Source organism: Triticum urartu, chromosome 3A (assembly GCF_056163025.1).
Source record: "Triticum urartu cultivar PI428250 chromosome 3A, HENAU_Tu73, whole genome shotgun sequence".
NCBI lineage: Eukaryota > Viridiplantae > Streptophyta > Magnoliopsida > Poales > Poaceae > Triticum > Triticum urartu.
Window position 1 is genome coordinate 514,379,240 of NC_141875.1, and position 21,230 is coordinate 514,400,469.

At 46.9% G+C, this 21,230-nt stretch overlaps 1 protein-coding gene across 1 annotated transcript; it reads right to left on the reverse strand.

The window, feature by feature from the left end:
- Positions 1–409: 409 nt before the first annotated feature.
- On the reverse strand, positions 410–6,301 carry LOC125544771 (protein TIC 22-like, chloroplastic). The gene is made up of 7 exons (XM_087547522.1): positions 5,758–6,301; positions 5,039–5,113; positions 3,718–3,777; positions 1,300–1,359; positions 1,145–1,225; positions 1,034–1,069; positions 410–654 (listed from the first exon to the last, which is right to left on the reverse strand). Exons 1-7 carry the CDS (start codon positions 6,193–6,195, stop codon positions 562–564), a joined length of 843 nt encoding a protein of 280 aa, XP_087403648.1. The 5' UTR covers positions 6,196–6,301; the 3' UTR covers positions 410–561.
- Positions 6,302–21,230: the final 14,929 nt, after the last annotated feature.

Here is a 21,230-nt window from a genome sequence, read left to right on the forward strand (position 1 = left end):
AGCGGACCTCATTCATCAAATTTTCTACTGCACAATTTTTTTCTGAATTTTTCTAGTATTTGTTTTAATTTTTTCCATCAGCACGGGTGCAGACATGGATTTTCACTTCTATCCATATTAATTGTCAATTGTTGCTGATTTAGTACAACATGGATCGGAGGGAGTATTAAATTGACTGCACAAAGGAGTCTTGTGCAACTGGCCTAGTTAGATCCATTCACATCATTCACGGTGAACACATGGGAAACATTGCCTCTGCAAAGTTGCTGACGCCAAACTCGTGAGCGACGCACAGTACATGCATAATTTCGATATTATGCATAGAAGAAACAAGGTATGACGATCGATTTACTTTCTGGTCTACTTTCGATGAGGTTTGTTCACCTTCCGGTCTACTTTGCCGAACGTATTGCTAACGCAGGGAATGACAACCTTGAAAATGAGTCACACATCAGGTCATGGTGTAAAGGGCATGAACATATATACTATCAATCTACCATATCCATGTTCAACTATTTTCAGAGACAATACCAGCTGACCACCCTCAATGTACAGAAATATCTACTTGTTGAGGTGTGATGGCTCTGAGCCAATAGCGATGTCGAAACCTGGAGGAATAAAAACGGCATCATCCCATTTCGAGGAGGAGCTATCCTGCAAGCATATACCACTGATTTTGGTAAGGTTATAATATGACATCTAAGGGAAGTAGGGAATCAAATGAAACGAGGTTTGATGAAGTCCATGCAAAGATTCATAAGTGAAGCATTAAACAGCTTCCATATGCAAGATTCTGGAGGAAAAAAGGCACAGTAATGATATGAGATGAGGAAACGGTCCACTGATGTCACAAAACTAGTCTAGCAATGTGATCACATATAATTACAAAAACTTCATGTTAATTTCATGCCTATACTATAGTCTAAAACTACGTTCCAGTCTCTAACTACAGTATTTGTCATGCCCCTTCCATCTAAACAAGGATATGGTTAATTCAACAATATGCTGAAACAATGTTACGGTATTTGTGTACCTTCATTGATGTGATGATATCCTCCAAAGAAGAAACCTGGAAAAGAGAGTGAGCCAACAAATGTGAAGTCAAAATTGTCATTCATAACAAACAAACAAATAAATGTGGCACCTGTGTGTCACCAATCCTAACAGCAGGGATAGGCTTTTGCTGGTCACTAGATGCTCGGTGCAGTGACTTGTCTAAGTCCTCCTAGACAAGTATAAAAAACTAAAGTAAGAAAATATGATAATCAGGTGTACGAAGGAGAATATGATAATCCTGACCTTTCTAAAGAAAACTGGCCGATATCTCTTGTTATCATTCCTTAGAACAAGGCTCCTTGACTGAAAAGCAGGTCAGCGAGTAGGTCAATTGTCTTAAAGATGGAATTCTTACGAGAAAGGAGTTAATATGAAGCAAGACAGTATTGAGCATTAACTAGCTTCTTTACCGAGTGATGCTATAAAATGTAGTAGTTGATCGCGCAGTTTAAATAGGACGACATAGTCAAGATGGTGGTGACATGGTGGCACATAAATGTGCTGATGATGGTGGGGGACTGTGGAGTATGATGGCGCAAGGGGCACAAAGAATCTTGCATTTATTGGGCAATGTCACTGACATATCCACAAACTTCCAGAAGAGCTCAGTGGTTCCTATTCGTTGAGGGCACATCAACTTGGCAAGCATCCTCCACGCCCTACCCACGCCTCGGGCTTCTTTCCCTTTGAAATACTTGGGGCTGCCTCTTTCGGTGTGGCAGCTAAGAAAGGTGATTTTCAATACCTGGAAGACAAGGCGGCTTCCAAGTTGACCACTTGGGATGGGCAAAACATCACTGCTATTGGTCGTTGTGCCCTGGTGAAGTAGGTGCTCTCTTCGCAACTCATCTTCTCCATCACACCGCTCATCTTTCCCCCGTCCACGTTGCACAACATGAACAAAATTGAGAGAGCCTTTCTTTGGAGGGCACGAACAAAACCACCGGTGCTAAGTGCAAGGTGAATTGGAATGCGGTATACCAGCCTAAGGACCTTGGTGGCCTTGGTGTGCTAAACACGGAGTTTGCTCAGGCTCTTCGACCGCGGTGGTTGTGGTTTGTATGGAAAGACCCAACCAAGCTTTGGGTGGGCATGGGAAACCCTTGCGATGAGTTGGACTCCACCTTGTTCTATGCCTCATCGGCCATCTTCGTAGGTAATTGCGCAAGGATGCCTTTCTGGTATAAGCCATGGGTGCATGACCGCAAGCCAAAGGACATTGCGCCTCTCATCTACAAGGCATCTACTACCTCCGTCCGGGTTTATTGGGCCTTTAAGCCATCCATGTCTGTCCCTGTTTATAAGGCCCCCTGCAGTAACTACTTGTTTTTTCCGAAGAATCTCTCCCTTCTTTTGCGTTGCTGCATTGGAGCTGGCGCATGGACTTGGCTGATTGGCCATGCATGCACGATGTATGCGCACGCCGTCCATTGCATGCGTCTGGTTAGTTACTAGGCCTAGTTAATAGGGTGCTTCTGGAGTAAATTAAGTTGATTTATTTTCCAAATCTCTAGTTGCGTGCATCTTCTTGGTCTTAGCAATTTGGCTTATGGGCCTAATAAACCCGGACGGAGGGAGTAAAAGAAAAAACTGGAAGGTGTGTGAAGCTCTTAACAACGATGCTTGGGTCTCCAAGATTAGCATCTCATCATCCTTTTCGCTGAATCACTTACGTGAGTTTGTGACCCTTTGGACAACTATCCGTAGATTCCATCTTGACGACAATGCCGAGGATGAGATTGTCTGGAAACACACTGCTAGCAGCCTAGCAGGCAATATACGGCCAAGTCGGCTTATAAAGCGTAATTCCATGGTACTATTCAATCCCCAATGGGATACACTGTGTGGAAGGCTTGGGCACCACCCAAGGTAAAGTTCTTCGCTTGGTTGGCTATTCAAAACAGGGTATCGACGACGGACAGATTGGAGAAGCGTGGATGGCCTAACCGTGGCCTCTGCCCTCTTTGCAAGCGGGTGCAAGAGTCTATGGACCACCTCTTCTACAAATGCCGCTTCTCCATCCGGCTATGGGGATTGCTCAAAGACTCGCTCCAACTTGTACACATCGATACTTCCTTGTGGCACCTATCGGGCTCCATCAAAGATTCGTGGGTGGGCCTCTCTGACAATTCGATCCCCAATAGGAAAGCGATGGCCTCGCTCACCATGCTCGTCGTCTGGACCATTTGGAGTGAGAGGAATGCATGTGTGTTCCGTCAAGAAGAGTGCTCCACGACGGTGCTTCTCGCCAATATCAAGGAGGCCAAGCTCTGGATCACCGCAGGTGCTACAAAATTGGGTCAAATGATACAGCGAGAGTAGTGTCTAACTGTTGTTTCGAGTTGTTGTGGCACTGTTCGTGTTGTAACGCAGACTAAACTCTATTGCTCTTCTTATTTAATGAACGAGGCAAATCTTTTGCCTCTTTTCAAAAAAAAACAATGACTAAACCCAAATATTGTTGGCTGTTTTTTGGTAAAAAAAATACTGCGATTAAATCTCAACATGCATGTGTGCACCTAAGAAGATACAAGAATCAATAAACACAGTACTTTGATTTTGTTCATCCTTGGTCTGTGGTTCTCTTACTTTGATACTACTCAACAAATTCTACCATGTACATGAATTCAGAACTATAAAAATAGATGAGGATATTCAAACCTGGAAAACAGGAACTCCTGGAAACCCCTCATTCATAAATTCCCCTCCATCTTGCATCAACTGCAAGATAAAAATGCTAAACTGTTAAGTTATTGCATGAGTGGTTAACTATCATCACAATATAAACGCTCCAAAATGCGAGTGTGAATCAAAATATATCAGCCCAAATGCGTTACAAAAAAAAAGTGCACCAGTGCATGTAGTCTCCAATTAGAGATAAAAAAATAGGACAACAAAGAGGTTCAATTCCTTTAAGAAGGAGATGTAAAATGAACACACCTTACTTCACAATGGCTCCACAATTCTCACTAACTGATGAAATGTTATTATTTCCAATAAGGCCTCTATCTTTTATGCTACTTATTGTCACATAAGTCTGGTAGCACTTGCACAAAACAAGGAAAGAAACAATGGAGGCGTAAAGCAGGCAAGCAGCAGAGATGGAATGAACGACAGAACATGCCTTGTCAGTCACATGGTCTCACAATGTTGTCTAGAAATCTATGAAATCCGTTGTCATTTTGTTAGTTGAGAAACTGGCTATCAACCACCCAGTAAAGCACATGGAAATTAGTCAAGGTCACGGATAAGTTGCTGGATCCCGAAATCAGTACCGAACATTGAACATGTAAACATACCGTTTTCACCCAGATAGTTAACTTAGCCGTGCCGGAAATGCTATGGATTTGATCTGTCGGATAATAACTAGAGCAAGTAAACAAAGTTTTCCCAACAAAAAGTTAGTCTTGCGGTACAGATACTCAGCTGAATATAAGGACCAAGCCCCTTCCCCATTTGAACATTGCAAAACAACTAAAGTGACAGGTCTACCAGGTATCCCAGGGAATTATGCGGATATGTGCTCTCGATATCTTATAGAAAACCGATTAAGAGGGGCAAAGGTGAAGTGTTTAGATGGGTTTATATGGCATCTTGGCGCACTTAAATTCTCAAAGAAATTGTTAAATTGGAGCACTGAAGCATATCTTGTGCTACAGTGAAACTGTTGCAAACAGTGAATAATTGGATGCAATGAAAAATGGAAGCACAGATGGTTGTTTTTCTTTCCAATGAGTATATACATAAATAAAAAGTTAAAACAACAAGGCCAAGTATTTATGTATAATCACAACAAGATCATGTGACCAAAATAATACCGGTTGCAATTTTCTAAAACTCCACTAAGAATATCATCTTGGGTCAACCAACATTTCACAATATCACATAAGGGGAGTATATAATATGATCCGGTAAAATCAATAAGAAGATCAAATTTGCTAATAAATCACATGCACTACCATCTATTTCGAACAAATGTTACCTTAATTGCATTAGCCACCTGAGAAGGATCAGGAAGAAATCTAAATGCCACACCATCAGACTTCAGTTGGATAACCTGAAAACAAAATCATATCATATGTAAATAAGATGCTCCAAAAATAGGTACACATAGAAAACAAGTGACAACGCAGAAGCAGGAGTACATAATTTCCAAAAGATAAATGAACACTAATGACACCTGAATGGGCTTTCTAGTAAACAAGTAGCATCTTCTAAACTAGAAACATTTATAAATTTTGCAAATCCAGTATTTCATATGAAATGCGAACTCGCTTAAATACAAGTAATCAACTTGAGTCAGGACCTTAACTACTAATTAAAAATCTTTCAGAAAAACTAATTCATGAATGCCACCCACAACAAGGCCCTCAAGATATACATGACTAGTGGTTTCCAAGAAATATACTCCCACTTAAGGCTTGGAGCATGGCATCAAACGATCAGGCAGCTTTAAGTGAACAGATGGAAGTGATGCCCTGACCAAATGACAGATGAATCCCCATTTTAGATATATCAAATTCGCACCCTGCCATGACTTCCATGAGACACGATCACTGTTACAAATTTAATTGGCACGCTAGTCGCTGGACATACAGGATGATTACAGCGCCAAGGCTACTTAGAAAACACACCATTAGAGCATCGCATTCGAGGATTCCGTCGAGCAAAACCTATGGAAACCAAATGCAAGCACCTGACCTTGTTGAGCGCAACAGGTACCACGGTGGAGCCAGCGCGCATATCGTCGTCCATTTGTGCGAGGAGCATATCGGCGTCCTCCCTCCGGAAGCAGAGCATCCCGAGCGCTGGTGGACGCCTCGCGCTTCCGCCCACATCCCCGCCCCCGTGGGTTTTCGACACAAGCATGAATTCCTGGGCGGAGTTAGCGAGAGCGTACACGGGCACCCCGGCGAGCCGGCCCTCGATCTCTGCGACTGGCAGCGCCGCCGACGAAGATGGGGAGGGGATGCGAGCCCATGGCGGCGCAATGGCCCGTGGGAGGGGGAGGGAGGAGAGGAAGGAGGTGAGGTGGGTCTGGATGGGGAGGAAGGGGTTTGGATTGTTGGGCTTGCTCAGGCTAGGGTTTGGGGTCGAGGTGGAGGCGGCTTTGTTGAGCCATGGGAAATCGAAAGGCATGGCGGTGGCCGGTGGGGAGATGGAGAGGAACGAAGAGGTGAGCACGGACGAGACGACGAGTCGACGAGCACAAGGGTTTTGGAGAGAATTCTCCGGTCGTTCCACCGTCAAGATGCAGGTGGCAAGGTGAAATGTCTTCATATGTTTTTTCTTTTCTTTTAAACTTCCTATCTATCTGGCGACTACTACGTGCCGGCGCACTGGCCGAAAATACTTCCTATCTATCTGGCGACTACTACGCGCCGCGTACCGGCCGAAATTTTCGGCCGGTCAACGCCCTAGCGTTGGATACAGCCAGATGTAACCGTCAGATCCAGAGAAAAAAAACCCTTGTTCATGTACAACTCCGTGTCCTCTGACCGCCCTCGCTAGCAGCTCGCGGAGCCGCTCGTCTGCGGGCTCGCCGGAGCCGCTCGTCGGCGCGCACGTCGGAGCTGCTCGTCGGCGCGCACGCCGGAGCCGATTGCCGGTTGTAGCACCAGTGCTCACTGGTCCACCCCCAACGCAGCAATTTGTAGCGTCGGTTCCAGCAAAAAATTGGCCTCCGGTTTGCAGCCTTTTCTTTGAAATTAATCGTTGTAGCGGTTTGCACACGACGTGGTAGCAACAAATTTGCTGGTTACAACAAAATAAATTCGTTGGTTCCAACAGAAAAATCAGAAGGGATGGTAGCAAAAATCAGATATAGTGGTAGCAAACAAAAAGACGATGGTAACAAATTTGAAGTGGTTCTAGGAAAAAAGATGGATCTGGCAAAGATTCAAATACGGTGATAGCAAAAAACGAAGACGGTGGTAGCACAAAACAAAGGTGGTGGTAACAAAAAAAATTGAAGTGGTTCCAGATACATCCAGCAAAAAAATCGAAAAATAAGGTGGTAGCAAAAATCAAAGACGGTGGTAACAAATATTTGGACTAGTTGTAGCAAAAACAATCACTCCGAAAAAATGGCGGCCACACCGGTGCTCGTCGTCTTGCTGGTTGCAGCTCCCCGCAATGCCGGTTCCAACATAGTGTGTCGTCGCTGCTCTGGAACGGCTGGTTCCATCTCCCCCGCGGTGCTGGTTGTAGCTCTCTGTGTAGCTGGTTCCAGCAAAAAAGCGGTGTGTATGTAACATCGCCATTCACTGGTTCCAACCCATGACCGCCAACATCTCCTCGGCCTCCACCGTAGCAGCTCCATTCCCGTGCAACAGCGTGCAACCCCCATCAGTGCGGGGGGTCGAAGCTCATGGCGGATAGGATTGAAGAAGGTTGTGCGTGCTATGTTGGGGAACGTAGCAGAAATTTAAAATTTTCTACGCATCACCAAGATCAATCTATGGAGTAATCTAGCAACGAGGGGAAGGGGAGTGCATCTACATACCCTTGTAGATCGCTAAGCGGAAGTGTTGTAAGAACGCGGATGAAGGAGTCGTACTCGTAGCGATTCATATCGCGGTTGATTCCGATCTAAGCGCCGAACCACGGCGCCTCCGCGTTCAACACACGTGCAGCCCGGTGACGTCTCACACGCCTTAATCCAGCAAGGGAAGAAGGAGAGGTTGGGGAAGACTCCGTCCAGCAGCAGCACGACGGCGTGGTGGTGGTGGAGGAGCGCGGAACTCCAACAGGGCTTCGCCAAGCACTACGAGAGACGAGGATGGAGAGAGGTAGGGCTGCGCCAAGAGAGAGATCAAATCGTATGTTGGGCAGCCCCCATACCTCAAGTATATATAGGGGGAGGGGAGGGGGCTGCGCCCCCTCTAGGGTTCCCACCCCAAGGTGTGCGGCAGCCCCAGATCCCATCTAGGGTGGCGGCCACAAGAGGGAGAGGGGGAGGCGCACCTGGGGTGGGCCTTAGGGCCCATCTGCCCTAGGGTTTGCCCCCTTCCCCTCTTGGGGGCGCCTTGGGCCTTGGTGGGGGGGCGCACCAGCCCACCTAGGGCTGGTCCCCTCCCACACTTGGCCCACGCAGCCTTCTAGGGCTGGTGGCCCCACCTGGTGGACCCCCGGGACCCTCCCGGTGGTCCCGGTACGTTACCGATAGCACCCGAAACTTTTTCGGTGACCAAAACAGAACTTTCCATATATAAATCTTTACCTTCAGACCATTCTGGAACTCCTCGCGACGTCCGGGATCTCATCCGGGACTCCGAACAACATTCGGTAACCGCGTACATATTTTCCCTATAACCCTAGCGTCATCGAACCTTAAGTGTGTAGACCCTACGGGCTCGGGGGTCATGCAGACATGGCCGAGACAACTCTCCGGTCAATAACCAACAGCGGGATCTGGATACCCATGTTGGCTCCCACATGCTCCACGATGATCTCATCGGATGAACCACGATGTCAAGGATTCAATCAATCCCGTATACAATTCCCTTTGTCTATCGGTACGATACTTGCCCGAGATTTGATCGTCGGTATCCCGATACCTTGTTCAATCTCGTTACCGGCAAGTCTCTTTACTCGTTCCGTAACACATCATCCCGTGATCAACTCCTTGGTCACATTATGCACATTATGATGATGTCCTACCGAGTGGGCCCAGAGATACCTCTCCGTTACACGGAGTGACAAATCCCAGTCTCGATTCGTGCCAACCCAACAGACACTTTCGGAGATACCCGTAGTGCACCTTTATAGCCACCCAGTTACGTTGTGACGTTTGGCACACCCAAAGCACTCCTACGGTATCCGGGAGGTGCACAATCTCATGGTCTAAGGAAATGATACTTGACATTAGAAAAGCTTTAGCATACGAACTACACGATCTTGTGCTAGGCTTAGGATTGGGTCTTGTCCATCACATCATTCTCCTAATGATGTGATCCCGTTATCAACGACATCCAATGTCCATGGTCAGGAAACCGTAACCATCTATTGATCAACGAGCTAGTCAACTAGAGGCTTACTAGGGACATGGTGTTGTCTATGTATCCACACATGTATCTGAGTTTCCTATCAATACAATTCTAGCATGGATAATAAACGATTATCATGAACAATGAAATATAATATAATAATAACTAATTTATTATTGCCTCTAGGGCATATTTCCAACAGTCTCCCACTTGCACTAGAGTCAATAATCTAGTTCACATCGCCATGTGATTAACACTCACAGGTCATATGGCCATGTGACCAACATCCAAAGAGTTTACTAGAGTCAATAATCTAGTTCACATCACTATGTGATTAACACTCAATGAGTTCTGGGTTTGATCATGTTATGCTTGTGAGAGAGGTTGTAGTCAACAGGTCTGCAATATTCAGATCCCTATGTATTTCGCAAAACTTTATGTCATATCGTAGATGCTGCTACCACGTTCCACTTGGAGCTATTCCAAATTTTTTTCTCCATTATATGTATCCGGTATCTCTACTCAGAGCTATCCGGATAGGTGTTAAGCTTGCATCGACGTAACTCTTTACGTCGAACTCTTTATCACCTCCATAACCGAGAAACATTTCCTTATTCCTCTAAGGATAATTTTGACTGCTATCTGGTGATCCACTCCTAGATCACCTTTGTACCCTCTTGCCAGGCATGTGGCAAGGCACACATCTGGTGCGGTAATCAGCATGGCACACCATATAGAGCCTATGACAAAAGCATAGGGGACGACCTTCGTCCTTCCTCTTTCTTCTGCCGTGGTCAATCTTTGAGTCTTACTCAACTTCACACCTTACAACTCAGGTAAGAATCCCTTCTTTGACTGATCTATTTTGAACTCCTTCAAAATCATGTCAAGGTGTGCGTTCTTTGAAAGTATCATCAGGCGTCTTGATCTATCTCTATAGATCTTGATGCCCAATATGTAAGCAGCTTTATCCAGGTCTTCCTTTGAAAAACACTCTTCAAACAACCGTTTATGCTTTCCAGAAATTCTACATTATTTCGGATCAACAATATGTCATCCACATATACTTATCAGAAATGTTGTAGTGCTCCCACTCACTTTCTTGTAAATACAAGTTTCTAGCAAACATTTATAAACCTAAAAGCTTTGATCACTCCATCAAAGCATATATTCTGACTCCGAGATGCTTGCTCTAGTCCATAGAAGGATCGCTGGAGCCAGCATACCTTTTAGCATCCTTAGGATCCACAAAACTTTGATTGTATCACATACAACTCTTTCTTACGAAAAACTGGTAAGAAAACTTGTTTTTGACATCCATCTGTCAGATTTCATAATCGAAAAAAACAGCTAATGCTAACATGATTCCGACGGACTTAAGCATCGCTACGGGTGAGAAATTCTCATCGTAGTCAACTCCTTGAACTTGTGAAAAGGCTCTCTCCCACAAGTCGAGCTTCATAGACGGTAACATTACCGCCCACGTCCGTCTTCTTCTTAAAGATCCATTTATCTCAATGGCTTGCCGATCATCGGGCAAGTCCACCAAAGTCCATACTTTGTTCTGATACATGGATGCTATCTCGGATTTCATGGCTTCTAACCATTTGTCGGAATACGGGCCCACCATCGCTTCTCCATAGCTCGTAGGTTCATTGTTGTCTAACAACATGATATCTAAGACAAGATTACCGTACCACTCAGGAGTAGTACATATCCTTGTCAACCTATGAGGTTCGATAGCAACTTGATCCGAAGCTTCATGATCACTATCATTAACTTCCTCTCCAACAGACGTAGGCGCCACAGAAAACATCTTTCTGTGTTGCATCACTCTCTGGTTGAAATAAAGGTTCGACAACCTCATCAAGTTCTATCTTCCTCCCACTCAATTCTTTCAAGAGAAACTCCTTCTCGAGAAAGGACCCGTTCTTAGCGACAAACAATTTGCCCTCGGATCTGAGATAGAAGGTGTACCCAACTGTCACCTTTGGGTATCCTATGAAGATGTGTTTGTCCGCTTTGGGTTCGAGCTTCTCCGGCTGAAGCCTTAAGCATCGCAGCCCCAAACATTAAGAAACGACAACTTTGGTTTCTTGCCAAAGCAATGTTCACACGACGTCGTCTCAACGGACTTAGATGGTGCCCTATCTAAAGTGAATGCAGCTGTCTCTAACGCATAACCTCAAAATGAAATGGTAGATCGGTAAGAGACATCATAGATCGCACCATATCTCATAAGGTTCGATTACGACGTCCGGACACGCCATAACCTAGTGGTGTTCCAGGTGGCTTCAACTGTGAAACAATTCCACAATGTCTTAAGTGATTGCCAAACTCATAACTCAGAAATTCTCATCGATCAGATCATAGGAATTTGATCTTCTTGTTATGATGATTCTTAACTTCACTCTGAAATTGCTTGAACTTTTCAAACATTTCAGACTTGTGCTTCATTGAGTAAATATACCTATATCTACTCAAATCGTCAGTGAAGATGAGAAAATAGCGATATCCACCGCACGCTTCAATTCTCATTGGATCACACGCATCAGCATGTATGATTTCCAACAAGTCACTTGCCCATTTCATTGTACCTGAAAACAGGGTCTTAGTCATCCTGCCCATGAGGCATGGCTCGCATGTGTCAAGCAATTCAAAATCAAGTGACTCCAAACATCCATCGACATGGAGTTTCTTCATGCATCTTACGCCAATATGACCTAAGAGGCAGTGCCACAAGAAAGTGGTACTATCATTATTAACTCTACATCTTTTGGCGTGAACATGTGTATTACCACGACCGAGATTCAATGAACCATTCACATAGGGTGCATGACCATGAAAGGTATTATTCATGTAAACAGAATAACCATTATTCTCTAACTTAAATGAATAACCGTATTGCAATGAACATGATCTAATCATATTCATGCTCAACGTAGACACCTGATAACATTTATCTAGGTTCAATACTAATCCCGAAGGCAGATGGAGCGTGCGATGGTGATCTTATCAACTTTGGAAACACTTCCAACACACATCGTCACCTCGCCCTTAGCCAGTCTCCGTTTAGTTCGTAGCTTTTGCTTCAAGTCACCAATAATAGTAACTGAACCGGTATCCAATACCCAGGTGCTACCAGGAGTACTAGTGTAACACCCTCGATGCGACTATATCTCCCACGTGTCGAGGCACGACTTAGAGGCATAATCGCATTGAAGGCATATGTCGCAAGTTAGGCAATCTTCACAACATCCCATGTAATATAAATCATAAAGGGGAGAACATAGTTGGCTTACACTCGCCACGTCAATCAAATACATAAATAACATTACATCAACCAAACACTCATGGCCCGACTACGACGCCAAAATAAAAGATAACCCAACATGTGACAACGGTCCCAATCACCCCCAACTGGGCACCACTACTGATCATCGGGAAAGGAAACATAGTAACGTTGAGAGTCCTCGTCGAACTCCCACTTGAGCTCAAGCGCGTCTTCTGGAGCGGAATCATCAGGCCCTGCATCTGGTGTAATAGTAATATGTGAGCCACAGGGACTCAGCAATCTCGCACCCTCGCGATCAAGACTATTTAAGCTTATAGGTAAGGCAAGGTAAAATATATGTGGAGCTGCAGCAAGCGACTAGCATATATGGTGGCTAACTAAATCGCAAAAGAGAGCGAGAAGAGGGGGCAAAGCGCGAGCGAGAAACTAGAGAGCAACCTGCGCAAACATTACTCCAACACCGTGTCCACTTCCCGGACTCCGCCGAGAAGAGGCCATCACGGTAACACACTCAGTTGATTCGTTTTAATTAAGTTAAGGTTCAAGTTATCTACAACCGGACATTAACAAATTCCCATCTGCCCATAACCGCGGGCACGGCTTTTGAAAGTTCAATCCCTGCAGGGGAGTCCCAACTTAGCCCATGACAAGCTCTCACGGTCAACGAAGGAATAGACCTCCTCCCAAGACGTTCCGATCAGACTCGGTATCTCGGTTCTTCAAGACATTTCGACAGGTTAAAACAAGACCAGCAACACCGCCCGAATGTGCCGACAAATCCCGATAGGAGCTGCACATATCTCGTTCTCAGGGCACACTCAGATGAGCTCTCCATACAACTAAAACCAAACCTCGAGTTTCCCCGAGGGGGCGCTGCACAGGACTCTAGTTTGGACCAACACTCAGAGGAGCACTGGCCCAGGGGGGGCTAAAATAAGATGACCCTCGGGCTCCGGAAACCCAGGGGAAAAGAGGCTAGGTGGCAAATGGTAAAACCAAGGTTGGGCATTGCTGGAAAAGCTTTAATCAAGGCGAACTATCAAGGGGTTCTCATTATAACCCAACCGCATAAGGAACGCAAAATCCGGGAACATAACACCGATATGACGGAAACTAGGGCGACAAGAGTGGAACAAAACACTAGGCGAGAGGCCGAGCCTTCCACCCTTTACCAAGTATATAGATGCATTAAGATAACATAGAAATATAATGATATCCCAACAGGTAAATAAATGTTCCAACAAGGAACGGCCTTCAATCTTCACCTGCAACTAGCAACGCTATAAGAGGGGCTGAGCAAAGCGGTAACATAGCCAATCAACGGTTTGCTACGACATGGTGGGTTAGAGGTTTGACATGGCAATATGTGAGGCTTGAAAGCAAGTGGTAGGCATCGTAGCATTGGCATAGCAAAAGAGCGAGCAAACTAGCATAGCAAAGATAGTAGTGATTTCGAGGGTATGATCATCTTGCCTGCACAGTTGTCAGAGTTGACTGGATCCTCGAAAGCAAACTCAACGGGCTCCTCATTAGCGAACTCGTCTCCCGGCTCTACCCAAACAAGACAAACAAACAATAAGGACACAATCAACCACGTGCAAGGATCAAGCAATATGATGCAATGATGATATGCTATGCGGGATGCGATACGGGATGCAAAATGCAAGATATGACAGGAAATGCAAGAACCTGGCCTCAACTTGGAAATCCAAGTGTGCCACTGGAAATATGAGATGAAATTGCTTGAAAACGATATAAAGATCATCGGAATCGGAGTTACGGTTTGGAAATGGCAAGCGATTCAAAAATGACACCGGTCTGCGATTTACAGCAAGTAACCATCTAAATGCAACGAGATGAACATGCTACAGCACCCAAACATGGCATAAAAATACATGGCAGGGATGCATTCAAGATGCTTAACAAAAGTCTAGCACTGAGCTACGTCCAATTCATCCATTAACAGGTTCAAACAAGCATGGCAAAAATGCATATGGCAAACAGATCTCAGACTTAGTGAAATTAACACTTGTCTGGAATTTCAGATCAGGTAGCACTCTTCGGAGCAGCAAAACTATATGCTATAGGACCTGAAGATGGCAAAGTAAAGCATGGCATGGAGCTACTCAAAGAGCTTAACAAAAGTCCCTTAGTGACCTTGAGCCAAAAGGGATCAGAAAATACAATTGCAAGCATGTGAACATAGCAAAAACATAATCAGTTTTCAGACTTAGTGAAAACTGGCACATGCTGAAACATAACTCAGGTAGGCATGTTTACGAGCTCGATGCACTCACTACAGAGCAAGTCATGAAAAGACAAGCATACATCCATCAAGAAGGCACAAAATGCGAGCTAGAAATGGCAAGAACAATAACATAGCATGCACGGATCAACTACAACATCATAGGCAAAATTGCAAACAAGTTGACAATCTGCCCAGATTCACAAAGTAGCAAAAGTAGAGCTCGATTCACTCAAGCTAGGGTGCTCCATAATTGAAAACAAAGACAGGGATGGATAGAGCACTACAATATTAACAAAACATCCTTACTGATCATCCTCAAAAGAGGCACGGATCACTAGGAAACAACATGAACATATGGCAACATGAGATAAACAGCTCAAGGACTTTGTGGAATTGCTAAGTCCGTGAAATCAGAATTACTAAGTGCACCACTTTGCAAGCTTGCACAAGACACCACACACATCACAAAAATACATGGGTTGCACCTCTAGAAATATGACAAAACCCTTAACAAAACATATGTAGAGCATCAGGGCATATCATGCACACAATAATCATGGCAAAAATGACAAATAGCTAAACGGAGTAGCAGATCTGACAATTATCTCAAGTAGCCCTCCTCTAACAGCATTTCGGGCATCAAGATGAACTCAAATGAAAATGATGCAATGGAATTAAATGATGTACTCTCTGAGATGAACATTTTGATATGCTATATGCATGAATCGGAGCTACGGGTGCAAAGTTATGAGGCCACGAATAGGGGCACTTGGATCGGAATTTTTAGGGACTTAGACGAAAAATCAACCTCCCAGATCTAGGGTTACTGTTCACCCGCGCGATCACTGTTCACCAACGGTGGATCTGCAGCTCGCCGGCGTCGAGGGCCACGGCGGCCGGACCTGGAGATGGCGGAGAGGGGCGCGGCCCCGGGCGGCGACGGTGGAGGACGGGCGCGGGGCGGCGGAGGCGGCACGGCGACCGGGCGAGGCGGCGGCGACCACGGCGCCGGCGTCAAAGGGCGGCGAGGCGGCTCGGCGGAGGAGGACGAAGGCGGGCGGCGGTGCAGAGGACTGGGCTGGCCGGCTGCGGGCTCCCGGGCCTCGGCGGCGGCGGCGCGATGCCACGTGGCGGGCGGCGGTTGGCGGCGGTGACGAGCGGACGCGTCCGGCCGGATTCGGACGTGTCCGGCCGGTGCGGGGGCGATTTCTAGGGTTTGAGAGGGAGGAGATCCGCGAATTTCGGGAGGGGGTTTTAAATAGAGGTAGAGGGAGCTAGGAGAGTCCAAATGAGGTGCGGTTTTCGGTCACGCGATCGTGATTGAACGATCTAGATGATGGAGCAGGTTTAGGTGGGTTTTGGGCCAAATTGGAAGGGTGTTGGGCTGCAACACACACGAGGCCTTTTCGGTCCCTCGGCTAACCGTTGGAGTATCAAACGAAGTCCAAATGGTACGAAACTTGACAGGCGGTCTACCGGTAGTAAACCAAGGCCGCTTGGCAAGTCTCGGTCCAATTCGGAAATGTTTAATCCCCACACACGAAAGAAAGCTAGAAATGACCACCGGAGGAGAACGAAGCGCCGGAATGCAAAACGGACAACGGGGAAAATGCTCGAATGCATGAGACGAACACGTATGCAAACGCAATGCACATGATGACATGATATGAGATGCATGACAACGGTAACAACACACGGAGACAAAAGACCCGAACCCGAGAAAATAAAATAACTTAACGCCGGAAACGGCAAGAGTTGGAGTACAAATTGGGAAAGTTACATCCGGGGTGTTACAACTAGTGAGGTACACATTAATAACACGTATATACTTTGTTGAAGTTGCCAGCCTTCTTATCTACCATGTATTTGGGGTAGTTCTGCTACCAGTGACCGTTCCCCTTACAGTAGAAGCACTTAGTCTCGGGTTTGGGTTCAACTTTGGGTTCCTTCACTTGAGTGGCAACTGGTTTGCCATTCATGAAGTTTCCCTTCTAGCCCTTTCCCTTCTTGAAACTAGTGGTCTTGTTAAACCATCAACACTTGATGCTCCTTCTTGATTTCTACCTTTTGCGGTCTTGAGCACCGCGAACAGCTCCGGGATCGACTCCATCCCTTGCTTGTCATAGTTCATCACGAAGATCTAGTAGCTTAGTGATAGTGGCTAGAGAACTCTATCAATCACTATCTTATCTGGAAGTTTAACTCCCACTTGATTTAAGTGATTGTAGCACCTAGACATTCTGAGCACATGCTCACTAGCTGAGCTATTCTCCTCCATCTTGTTGGCAAAAGAACTTGTCAGAGGTCTCATACCTCTCAACACAGGCATGAGCCTAAAATCCCAATTTCAGCTCTTGGAACATCTCATATGTCCTATGGCATTCAAAACGTCATTGAAATCCCGATTCTAAGCCGTAAAGTATGGTGCACTAAACTATCAAGTAGTCATCAGGATGTGTCTGTCAGGTGTTCACAACATCCACAGACGACATTGTAGGGGTTTTCACATCGAGCGGTGCATCAAAGACGTAAGCCTTCTGTGTAGCAGTGAGGACACTCCTCGGACTATGGACCCAGTCCGCATCATTGCTTACAATATCTTTCTACTTAGTCTTTCTCTAGGAACGTATTGAAACAGGGAGCTACAACATGAGCTATTTATCTACAACATATTTGCAAAGAAAATGTAGAATATGTTCATGATAATTAAGTCCATCTAATCAAATTATTTAATGAACTCTCACTCAGATAGACATCCCTCTAGTCATCTAAGTGATACATGATCCGAGTCAACTAGGCCGTGTCCGATCATCACGTGAGACGGACTAGTCATCATTGGTGAACATCTTCATGTTGATCGTATCTTCTATACGACTCATGTTCGACCTTTCGGTATTCCGTGTTCCGAGGCCATGTCTGTACATGCTAGGCTCGTCAAGTCAACCTAAGTGTATTGTGTGTGTAAATCTGGCTTACACCCGTTGTATTCGAACGTTAGAATCTATCACACCCGATCATCATGTGGTGCTTCGAAACAACGAACCTTCGCAACGGTGCACAGTTAGGGGGAACACTTTCTTGAAATTATTGCGAGGGATCATCTTATTTAAGCTACCGTGGTTCTAAGCAAATAAGATGTAAAACATGATAAACATCACATGCAATCAAATAGTGACATGATATGGCCAATATCATTTTGCTCCTTTTGATCTCCATCTTCGGGGCGCCATGATCATCATCGTCACCGGCATGACACCATGATCTCCATCATCGTGTCTTCATGAAGTCGTCTCGTCAACTATTACTTCTACTACTATGGCTAACGGTTTAGCAATAAAGTAAAGTAATTACATGATGTTTAAGTTAACATGCATGTCATAAATAAATTAAGACAACTCCTATGGCTCCTGCCGGTTGTCATACTCATCGACATGCAAGTCGTGATTCCTATTACAAGAACATGATCAATCTCATACATCACATATATCATTCATCACATCCTTTTGGCCATATCACATCACAAGGCATATGCTGCAAAAACAAGTTAGACGTCCTCTAATTGTTGTTGCAAATTTTTACGTGGCTGCTATAGGTTTCTAGCAAGAACGTTTCTTACCTATGCCAAAACCACTATGTGATATGCCAATTTCTATTTACCCTTCATAAGGACCCTTTTCATCAAATCCGATCCGACTAAAGTGGGAGAGACAGACACCCGCTAGCCACCTTATGCAACTAGTGCATGTCAGTCGGTGGAACCTGTCTCACGTAAGAGTACGTGTAAGGTCGGTCCGGGCCGCTTCATCCCACGATGCCGCCGAATCAAGATAAGACTAGTAACAGCAAGTAAATTGACAAAATCGACGCCCACAACAACTTGTGTTCTACTCGTGCATAGAAACTACGCATAGACCTAGCTCATGATGCCACTATTAGGGATCGTAGCAGAAATTCAAAATTTTCTACGCATCACCAAGATCAATCTATGGAGTAATCTAGCAATGAGGGGAAGGGGAGTGCATCTACATACCCTTGTAGATCGCTAAGCGGAAGCGTTGCAAGAACGCGAATGAAGGATTCGTACTCGTAGCGATTCAGATCGCGGTTGATACTGATCTAAGCGCCGAACCACGGTGCCTCCGCATTCAACACAGGTGCAGCCTGGTGACGTCTCCCACGCCTTGATCCAGCAAGGGGAGAAGGAGAGGTTGGGGAAGACTCCGTCCAGCAGCAGCACGACGGCGTGGTGGTGGTGGAGGAGCGCGGAACTCCAGCAGGGCTTCGCCAAGCACTACGAGAGACGAGGAGGGAGAGAGGTAGGGCTGCGCCAAGAGAGAGATCAAATCGTATGTTGGGCAGCCCCCATACCTCAAGTATATATAGGGGGAGGGGAGGGGGTTGCGCCCCCTCTAGGTTTCCCACCCCAACGGGTGCGGCAGCCCCAGATCCCATCTAGGGTGGCGGCCACAAGGGGGAGAGGGGGAGGCGCACCTGGGATGGGCCTTAGGGCCCATCTGCCCTATGGTTTGCCCCCTTCCCCTCTTGGAGGCGCCTTGGGCCTTGGTGGGGGGCGCACCGGCCCACCTGGGGCTGGTCCCCTCCCACACTTGGCCCACGCAGCCTTCTAGGGCTGGTGGCCCCACCTGGTGGACCCCCGGGACCCTCTCGGTGGTCCCGGTACGTTACCGATAGCACCCGGAACTTTTCCGGTGACCAAAACGGAACTTCCCATATATAAATCTTTACCTCCAGACCATTCCGGAACTCCTCACGACGTCCGGGATCTCATCCGGGACTCCGAACAACATTCTATAACCGCGTACATACTTTCCCTATAACCCTAGCGTCATCCAACCTTAAGTGTGTAGACCCTACGGGCTCGGGAGTCATGCAGACATGGCCGAGACAACTCTCCGGTCAATAACCAACAGCGGGATCTGGATACCCATGTTGGCTCCCACATGCTCCACGATGATCTCATCGGATGAACCACGATGTTAAGGATTCAATCAATCCCGTATACAATTCCCTTTGTCTATCGGTACGATACTTGCCCGAGATTCGATCGTCGGTATCCCGATACCTTGTTCAATCTCGTTACCGGCAAGTCTCTTTACTCGTTCCGTAACACATCATCCCGTGATCAACTCCTTGGTCACATTGTGCACATTATGATGATGTCCTACCGAGTGGGCCCAGAGATACCTCTCCGTTACACGGAGTGACAAATCCCAGTCTCGATTCGTGCCAACCCAACAGACACTTTCGGAGATACCCGTAGTGCACCTTTATAGCCACCCAGTTACGTTGTGACGTTTGGCACACCCAAAGCACTCCTACGGTATCCGGGAGTTGCACAATCTCATGGTCTAAGGAAATGATACTTGACATTAGAAAAGCTTTAGCATACAAACTACACGATCTTGTGCTAGGCTTAGGATTGGGTCTTGTCCATCACATCATTCTCCCGTTATCAACGACATCCAATGTCCATGGTCAGGAAACCGTAACCATCTATCGATCAACGAGCTAATCAACTAGAGGCTTACTAGGGACATTGTAACGCCCCGTGACCGATGTGCCAGGTGTCGTGCAGTTATTCGCTGTTGTTGCCTTGTCATTGCTTGCATGTCATGCATCTCATATCATGTCATCATGTGCATTGCATCTGCATACGTGTTCGTCTCATGCATTCGAGCATTTTTCCCGTTGTCCGTTTTGCAATCCGGCGCTTCGTTCTCCTCCGGTGGTCATTTCTACCTTTTTTTCATGTGTGGGGATTAAACATTTCTGGATTGGACCGAGACTTGCCAAGCGGCCTTGGTTTACTACCGGTAGACCGCCTGTCAAGTTTCGTACCATTTGGACTTCGTTTGATACCCCAACGGTTAACCGAGGGACCGAAAAGGCCTCGTGTGTGTTGCAGCCCAACACCCTTCCAATTTGGCCCAAAACCCACCTAAACCTCTTCCATCACCTAGAGCGTTCGATCACGATCGCGTGGCCGAAAACCGCACCTCATTTGGACTCTCCTAGCTCCCTCTACCTATATATATGTGCAACCCTCCGAAATTCGCGGTCTAACCCTAGCCTTCCCCTACCTCGCGCACCGGACACTTCTCCCCCCGCAGCCCGGACATGTCCGACCGCCGCCTCCGACGAAGCACCGCCTGCCACGTCAGCGCGCCGCCCTCTCTCTCCTCCTCCCGCCGCCGCCGGCCCGCGGGGCCCGAGGCAGGCCCGCGCGGGCCCAGATCCGCCAGTCGTCGCGGTCGCCCGAGCGCCTCGCTCTCCCGCTCGCCGATGCGTCGCCGACCGCCGGAGATCGCCTTCACCGCGCCGCCCGGCGTGCTCCGCCGCCGCCATGCAGCGTTGCGGCGCCGCCCAAGACGGTCGCCGCCTCCTCCGACCGCGCCTCACCGGACTCCGACGATCCCCGCCGCCCTGGTCGCCGCCACCCCGACACCGCCTCGGCTCCCGTGCGCCTCCGGCGACCTCGCCGGACCCGGCCGCCGCCCTGGCTCAGATCCGGCCAGGTGGGATCAGATCCACCCGGCCTGCCAACCAAACGGCCTCGCCTCGCCCGGATCTCCTCGTCCCGGGTCCTCCTCGTCCCGGTTCCCGCGGGGTATAATTTCTTCTA